Source organism: Pongo abelii, chromosome 14, assembly GCF_028885655.2.
Source record: "Pongo abelii isolate AG06213 chromosome 14, NHGRI_mPonAbe1-v2.0_pri, whole genome shotgun sequence".
Lineage (NCBI taxonomy): Eukaryota > Metazoa > Chordata > Mammalia > Primates > Hominidae > Pongo > Pongo abelii.
In genome coordinates this window covers 118,774,266-118,783,534 of record NC_071999.2, presented here as the reverse complement: position 1 = coordinate 118,783,534, position 9,269 = coordinate 118,774,266, and the positions used below count along the sequence as shown (strand labels likewise).

At 40.7% G+C, this 9,269-nt stretch overlaps 1 protein-coding gene across 2 annotated transcripts in view; it reads left to right on the top strand.

Annotated features, from left to right (window-relative positions):
- TUBGCP3 (tubulin gamma complex component 3) overlaps positions 1-9,269 on the top strand; it is a 106,724-nt gene that overhangs the window by 59,121 nt on the left and 38,334 nt on the right. For both annotated transcript variants that reach the window (NM_001374155.1, XM_054528718.2), the window contains 2 exon segments: positions 4,827-4,937; positions 5,261-5,369. In NM_001374155.1, the coding sequence (NP_001361084.1) occupies positions 4,827-4,937; positions 5,261-5,369 (220 nt within the window).

Here is a 9,269-nt window from a genome sequence, read left to right as displayed (position 1 = left end):
CTGTGTTACTGAAATTTAAAAGTTTACCATGTAAAATTTCTTACTGTTTTGGAATTTTTATGCCATACCTCTTGAAATATTATAAGTTTACCTTGTAAATTATCCTTTGTTGTAGAGAGAATCTGTCCAATTTACCCGTTCGCCTGGTCCAGCTGCCATTTTATTGTATCTAAGTGTGGCCTTAGGAGAAATCGCTTGGTAGCTGCCTGCATGATTGGCAAGTTGAAGTTGGAATTTTTTATGGTCTGTATTAATGGATCTGATTCTCAGAAGTTGCTTGCTAAGAAAATTACCCTCTTCATTTCTGTTTTTAGTAGGGAGGCCTTGGCATTTGTCCAGCAATTAATGAGAAATCATGGTACAATTATGTTTTTTTTTTTCTTAATTCTTTCTGCGTTGGACATAATGGTGAAAATTAAAGAACCTTGAGTGGAAAATGCCTTAGTAAAATAAAAGCGTATCGCAATTATATTCTGACCTTGGTTTTTTTCCCTCTATAACTCTATATTTTTCACAGAATTAATTATATTCTAAAGCATACCCAAGCTCTCTGCTTGCTACGAGATGTTTGCTGCTGGAGTGATTGCGTGCTCCTTTGCCCTTAGATGAAGCAGTGCTTTCATAACTTCTAAACATGCCTGAATTGCCTGAGGTTTTTTATGGTTTAAATTAAGTTTTCTTTATTGTTCATACTGATAAAAATCCGGCTGTACTCCAACTATTAGGATAAATTAGTGTGTTGTCTGTAGAAACAAGCTCTTCTGTCTAACTGAATAACAGACATACAATTTATATGCAGTTAATCTAATCTGTAGCATGGCAAGCTACAGAGCAGTCCCAGCATGAGCATGGTGACTTCGTCGCTGCCGAGATTACTCATGGGGGCTTATTTCTGTCATGGACAATTTAAGTCTATGTTAAGGTGATGACGCCTCCGTGATAGTACTGCTGTTTACCCTTGAAGAGTAATATAGATCACAAAAGGCTAAAATAGATCAGTGAATGCTTCAGTCATTTAAATTGATACTTAAAGATAAGACATTTTAGTTGAAAATAAACGTAGCAGCCTCTTCCCTATGGTCATAAAGATGTTGGCACTTACTCATGTGCCTACTTATGCAGGAGATTGGCTGTATGTAATTGATACTGTCTAGCCCTTAAAAGGATCAAATAGAAGATCTTGACATCATTAAAATTTTGTTTCCTGAAATACTTACTCTTGGAAGTAGATTTCTGTGAAAGAAAAAAATTCATTTTTAGTTGGTTGCCCTGGGAAAATGACGTTATTTAAAAAAAAACAACAATTTACTGGTAGCATGTGTTCAGTATTTGGCTAGAATTACTTGATTCTTTTATTAAACGGTGTTTTTTTCTAGTAGAAAAATATTTGCAGTTTAAACAATGTTGATCACATAAGCACATACAGAGGATAAAGTTAAAATTCTCCAGTAACCCTGTTAGGACCAGACAGATTCTGTTAATATTTGTATATACTGATTTTTTGTGTGTATTTGTGTGTATTGTATGCATAGTATTTTGTCAACTTGTTGAAGTAATGAACATTATTTTATGCCATTAAATTTTTTTTTGACATCAAGGCTTATTAAAATGATCTCTGAAACTCTATTTTGTGAATATAATCGTCCCGTGGTATACGAGGGGAATTCGTTCTAGGACCCCTGTGGATACCAAAATCCACACATACTCATGTCCCGCAGTTGGCCCGTGGAACCTGTGGGTTGAGAAAGCAGGCCTCCCATATGAGTGAGTTTCACACCCCGAGGACACTATGTTTCTGTGTGTGCCGTTGGTTGGAAAACATCCACCTATAAGTGTACCCGCACAGTTCAAATTGGTGTGATTCAAGGATCAGTTGTATATGCGATTTTTTCCTGGGAAGAACTATACTTTTCATCAGGTTATTGGAAAGGGCTGCGGTAGTTAAGAACAATCTATTTTTAATGATTACATGGTAATATTTTGTAATTCATTTATATATTCCCTTATTTTTAAGACATTTAGCATAGCATATTAGAAGTATAATATATGCTGATGAAGAATATTTTATTCCAGTAATGCAAGTATAACATTTTATTCAGAGTTTATTCATATTCACAAATGAGACTGTCCTGTAATATTTTTGGTATTTTTCTAATCACATGTGCTAGTGTTATGCCAGTTTCATGAGATCAAGTGAGGCCATCCTATGTGTATTTCTGTGGCCTAGAATACATTAAGCAACCTAAGAATTATGTCTTAAAAAGTGTCAGTAACTCTGTGCCTTAGTGATAGCATTTTATATTTCCAGTTTCTTCTGAAGATACTGTTTTCAGGGTCTCCTCTCTCTTGCTTCTTGGGTTACTTTTGACCATTACATTTTGCTAAGAGATCGTTAATTTTGTATTGCTATGTAATTTTTAAAGATATTTGGGATTTATGGAAAGATCACCAAAAAGGCACTTTGGGTGTGATACTACTGAAATGTGTTTCACAGTCTGACTGGAGAACTCAGCTGCCATGCATCACAGGGCAGTGCTGAGTCTTAGGCCTTCCGGCTTTTAATTGAAAATACTGCCAAGTGCTGAGGTCATGGTCCCGGTGCCATTTCTCCCTCAAAGGAAGTAGGGCTGCTTGGAGAAGTGGCTGATTCTAGGTATTGGGAGAAACAGAGCTAAGCCTGGAGCACCATCTATAGCAGAAAAGTAGGGCAGATCACTCGGGTCCAGTGTGAAGGACTCAGGAGCGGCTTGAAGAGGCTCCCCCTCCCCACATAGGAGATGGGGAGCCCCAGGAAGAGCATAACTGTGATGGAGGAAGCACTGGATACGCTTAAATCCACGCTCTCATGATCATAAAAAATGAATTGGTCATCATTGGAGAATGTAAATAGAGGCATTATCAGATGCTTCCTCAGCATTTTTTGATATAGTCAAATGATTTCCTCTTTTAATCTGGTGATATAATTAATTATGGTGATATTAACAATTCCTGATGAGGCATCCTTAGCTCAGAGGAAAGGATGGTGTATTCATTAAATGGGGCTGGCTCGGCGAGTAAAGAAAAAAATGCCATCCAGGAGAAAACGTAGACTTCCCCCTTATAACATACTGTGTGCCAGGATTATACCAAGTTCCAGAGGAATTAAAGATCTAGGTAATAGGCTGGGCATGGTGGCTCCTGCCTGTAATCCCAGCACTTTGGGAGGCTGAGGCAGGCAGATCGCTTGAGCTCAGGAGTTTGAGACCAGCCTGGGCAACATGGTGAAACCCTGTCTCTACCAAAAATACAAAAAATTAGCCAGGCATGGTGGTGTGCTCCTGTGGTCCCAGTTACTTGGGAGGCTGAGGTGGGAGGATGGCTTGAGCTGGGGAGGCAGACGTTGCAGTGAGCCAGGATCATGCCAGTGCACTCCAGCCTGGGCCACAGAGTGAGACCCTGTCTCAAAAAGAAAAAAAAAAGATCTAGGTAATAAAAATAACTCAATAGAAATACTGAAAGAACATGATGGACAATATTTTCATAATCTAGGAATGGGAAGATCTTAGGAAGACAGGAAACTCAGAAACCATAAAGGAAGACTGACATTTATCTGTATATAACAAAAAAATAGATCAGAACTAAAATATGAACCATACTATAAACAATGGCAAATGATTAACTTGGAAAAATTAAATCTCTAATATTTAATGATTCACAAATGGTCACTATTCCTAAGGTACAAAGAATTTGTGTATATTGATGAGAGAACAAAATGAATAGAAAGATGGGTCAAGGGCATGAAAAGACCATTCACAGGAGAAGAAAAGCAAATGGCAGTTAGAACTATGAAAATGTGCTTGGCTTCATTTTTGGTTAATGACAGCAATATAGGATAACCATGATTCCACCTAACTGGCAAAATCTAAAATGAGCCAGGATGCAAAAACAGGACATCTTGTCCGTGGGAGCGTCAGTCTACACAGCTGTGTGGAAAGGAAACCTGGCATTGTCTATAAAAACTAAAAGCTACTTCAATTCAGCAGTTGTGCTTTTATAAAACAAGTTTATAGAAATAAAAGCGCAATTCTATTAGGGTGTATGAATGAAAAATGAGAATGCCTTCATTGTTGTAGTGGCAAATAAACTGGAAGCAACAGCAATTGAATTTTCTCCTTACTACTTAGTTTCCTTTCTAACGGCAGTGACGTAGGTGCCCGTCAGGGTCAGGGCAGGGGAGCTGCGTGCCAGTGAGGAAGAAAGCTCCTGAGCACAGATAGTTCCCAGGGGAGCCACACAGGGGTCACTTCTACAGTGCCACCTGGCTGGTGCCGGCCGCTTGTACACGTGGGTACATGTACAGCAAGGTCTGCCCATAGAGCTTGGGACTTGTCTGTGAACAGAGGACGCCGGCCTGGGCACCTCTGTGTTCCAGGCTTTGGGGCTCTGCAAAAGAGAGACTGCAAGGGCAGGCAGACTGATGGGAGGAGACACACAGCTGCTGCCTGTGAGGGAGGGGAACCCCAAAAGCTTGCACTATTACTGAGGAAGAGCTCCGTGCGGCCCAGGAAGCCTCAATATTATGCTGCAGAGTCACTAATGGACATTCTGAGTCTCCAAGGAAGACATAACTTGTTTTTGTTATACTTTAGTTTTAAAGGTTTAGGAAATACATAGTTCAATTTAGAGAGATTTCTGTGTTTCATACAAGTTTTATTGTATAAATAGGTAAGACTCCCTGTGTCTGGAGAACTTGGCTTTCTAGAATAACTTACTCTTTGATGTTGCTGTTGGTTAATATTTTGCCGTAAATATCACTCTTGAACATTTCCATGCCCCTTTGCTTTCAGTTTTTTGTAGCATCAGATCCAACAGTTAAAACAGATCGACTGTGGCACGACAAGTATACTTTGAGGAAATCGATGATTCCTTCATTTATTACGATGGATCAGTCTAGGAAGGTAGGATTAGAAGAGATTTTTGTGATTTTGATGTTTTATGGCTATGTCTACTTAGATTATGTGACAAAACCAATTTTCAGTTAAAATTTCATACATTTTGAGATTGTTAATGTTCTGGAGATGAAGTAAGTGCATGTTAATTGAATACATCAACATAGTATGCGTTCAATGTATCTTTGAGTTACTAGAATTTGCTCCATACTGTGGCAGATGCTCTTGTTAGTTTTCAATTAATAGCCAATTTATAGCTTATGAATATTTGTAGATTTGGGTAGTCATTTTAAATTTACATAAAAGTAATCATAGAATGTTTTTCTTTTTAGGTCCTTTTGATAGGAAAATCAATAAATTTCTTGCACCAAGTTTGTCATGATCAGACTCCCACTACAAAGATGATAGCTGTGACAAAGTCTGCAGAGTCACCCCAGGACGGTATGATGATGCTGGTGGGGTGGTGATGATGGCAGTGGTGTGATGTTGATGATGATGTGAGGATGGTGATACTCATGGTAACAGTGATGATGATGACGTGGTGATGGTGATGGTGTGATAATGGGGATGATGGTGATGTGATGATAACGATGTTGGGGATGGGTGGTGATGATGGCGATGATTAATGCGTGGTGGTGGCAGTGATGGTGGTGATGATGTTGATGGTGGTGATGTTGATGGTGGTGATGTTGATGGTGATGATGGGGGTAATGATGGTGGTGTGATGATGGTGATGTGATGATGTTGGGGATGGATGATGGGGATGTGATGATGGTGTGCTGGTGGCAGTGGTGGTGGTGATGATGGTGATGATGATGATGTGGTGATGATGTGATGATGGTGATGTGATGATGTTGGGGATGGGTGGTGATGATGGTGTGGTGGTGGCAGTGATGGTGATGATGTTGATGGTGATGATGGTGGTAATGATGGTGATGGTGTGATGATAGTGATAATGATGTTGGGGATGGGTGGTGATGACAGCGATGATGATGGCGTGGTAGTGGCAGTGATGGTGGTGATGATGGTGATGGTGTGATGATAGTGATAATGAAGGGGATGGGTGGTGATGACGACGATGATGATCGCGTGGTGGTGGCAGTGATGGTGGTGATGATGGTGATGATGGTGGTAATGATGGTGATGGTGTGATGATAGTGATGATGGGGATGGGTGGTGATGACGGCAATGATGATGGCATGGTGATGGCAGTGATGGTGTTGATGATGATGATGGTGATGATGGTGGTAATGATGATGGTGATGTGATGATAGTAATGACAATGATAATTGTGATGGATGGTGATAGTGGTGATGATAGTGGAGGTGATGGTGATGATGATGTGCTGATGTTACAGATTACTTAAAAGTATTTTTTGTACCATAGGATTTATAGATTATTGGAATTAATCTCTGACACACTTTAATACATGGTATTATGTATGTATATATATATAGTACTGTGTAAATTTTTAATTTCCTTTTTATACAGAGTTATACAGTAAGTGTTGGAATAGGTATAGCTGTTTTGTCCTTCTTAATAATTTGTGTTACTTTTTAAAATGATAAAGTGGCAGTGTGCCAAAATAAGAAATAACAGAAAAAATATTGCTAATGATAGCCCGTTCTTTGGGATGCAAAGGCTTTGTTTGGAGAAGAGCCAGGACTTACCGCACTTATTGTGTTTATTGCATTCAGAATGCCGAATGAGCGTTCAGCCTGTGGGAAGCGCTGAGGCTTTCCCTCGTTCTCTTCCTTTTCCCCATTTGCCGCCTGCCCCACCCTCAGTAATTTCATGATGTTTTGTGTATGGCTAACTTATGTTTATAGCTCTCCAGTTTTGGCTGTATTTGCTATTTATATTGTCATGGTTCATTCAAAAGGTTTACTTTGCGTAGGACACTGTGGTTAGCTACAGGAAAGAGACGATGACTTCACCATGACTGTTCCTTTCATGAGCTTATTAGTCTGGTCTTGGAGAGGAGATGCGTAGTAAAATAACCAGTAGTCAGTAATAAAGGTGAAAGTGATCAGGGACGTGAGATGTGCAGGTGAAGCGCTTTGGGTATTTTCAGGCAAGGCTCAACAGGAAGGCTTTGGAAAGAGGCAGGAATTGCACTGGCTGTGGAGAAGGCGAATTTGGTTGTGGGTTATCGTGCGGCCCAGGACAAAGGAATAACGAGCATGGAAGTGCAGATGAGAAATAGGCCGAATTAGACTTATCTAAAGATTGTAGTGAAAATAAAAAGTTATTATTTAATAATGTGACAGACTAAAGAGAGACAGACTAGGACCTCATGTAGGAAGCAGGATAGGTTACTGGGTGTGGTTTTAGCTACAGGTGTTACTGGAATGACAGATGTTCTCTTAACAGGACTTGGCTCTCTAGACAGGAGGGCTGGGGATCAGGAAGAGTCAGTGATGGCACTAGAACTCTTGAGCTTGTGAGGCCAAGTCGGAAGGGCAGCAGGGAATTTCGGGAGAGCATAGCACTGAGAGAGGAGTGTCATTTAGGGCAATTTGGTTTTCAGTAGCTGAGAGGACTTACTAGTGGAAGCTTCCAGCATGTATTGGAAATGCTATACTGAAACTGGTTAAAAGTCAGGGCCGAATGTAGAGATTTTGGAAGCACTTATCTCACCATGGTAACTCAGGACAAGGCAGGATGGTGTAGCAAGAGCTCCCGTGTGGTCCAGGGCAGATACCCTTTGCAGGCGTGTGAGAGCCATGGACCCTCTCACCCTAAAGCATTCAGACATAATTTTACATGTATTTTTTTGGGGGGGTACATAGACCCCAGATTAGTTCCTGGAATAGAGATAGATGTGATCCAATACAGATTTTGGGGAAATGCTTCTACACTGAAGAGGTGGAAGGAAGAAGAACCGGGAGAGCAGTTGTGTTCGAGTTGTGACCTTTCATAGTTCCTAGAGAAGGCGGCGCACACATGGGCTGTGCCTGGGACAGGGCGTCCCCATGCGCCTGCTGTGGGGGAGGCTTTCCATGAAGGTTGCTGCTGCTTGTGCGAGTGCCGCGTCTGCTGTGCTGCTGGCGGCCCCCCTACCTACCGCCCCACATCTGCAGATTCAATCAACTGAGGATCAAAAACACTTAAAAAAAGATGCAGCCACTAAAAAAATACAAAAAAAACCCAAGACAGTTTAACAGCTATTTGCATAGCATGTACATTGCACTAGATATTATAAGTAATTTTGAGATGATTTACTGTATATGGGAAGATGTGTGTAGGTTAGGTGCAAATATTGCTCCGTTTTGTAGAAGAGACTTGAGCTTCAGGGGATTTCGGTGTCTGTGGGGCTCGTGGGATTGGTCCCCTGCGGATGTTGAGGGTGACGGGGCGCTGCTGCTGCTGACGCTGCTGCTTCTCTGTGATGACTGCTGTGGTCCCCGTCATCCTGTCCACGGCTGCCAGGGTCTGCGGAGAGCAAAGTTTCTGCTGTTGAGTATTTATAATATAACTGGGAAGATAGAAGATACAAATCCTAAAAGACTCCTAATAATGGTCAAAAAACAGGAGAACATGTCAAATTCATCTTTATCTGTGAAAAGGTTATGAAGATTTAAAAGTGTGAATAAAGAATAAATAGTGAAAATTTAAAAACTGGAGCACGAGAGATGCCTCAACCCTGAAGGAGCAAAGAGAGTTCCGAGGAGGCTCTGGGTTCTGTGTCTTCATAGGCTGCTTTGGGCTAAGACTGATTCAAACCTTCTCTTTGGAATGAAAATTTTTAATGACTCAAACAAGGGTATAATGAAAACATTTCTAGAGAAAAATCTTTATGTCATTAAAACTACATAGATCGATGGAAATAGAACCCCATGCCCTTAAAACAGGACTGTGGTGAGCTCATCAAGGGGTTCCGTGGTGTCGTGACTCCAGGCAGACCTCACTGATCCCCAGATAACTACAGTTTCTTCACTGGGGGCATCTTAGTTCTTTGCTACCAGTGTGTAATTGGAATAATAGCAACACTAAAATAGGCCTGTCTTAACTGCTTTCTTTTTCTGAAGGACAAACAAATCTTAAGAGTCTTCTGGTATATTTAAACTGGGTAACTCAGTGGAAAGAGACTTAAACTCTGAATCAGAAGATCTCGCCTTTCTTGTCCTTGCTTAGTCTTTAGTAGCGTTTTGCCTTCTCTCAGTCTGAGGTTGTTCCTCCCACTGGGGTTATTGTCTAGCTTAAGTATTATTGTGGGTTTAATGAAGTATTCATGTAAGTTTTCAAAATGGTTTTGTGCTTTGCAGTTGTAAATCAGCACTGTAAGAAGCTCTGTTATGTGTATAGTCTCCACCTGCGATTTCTTCTCAATAGAAAGCT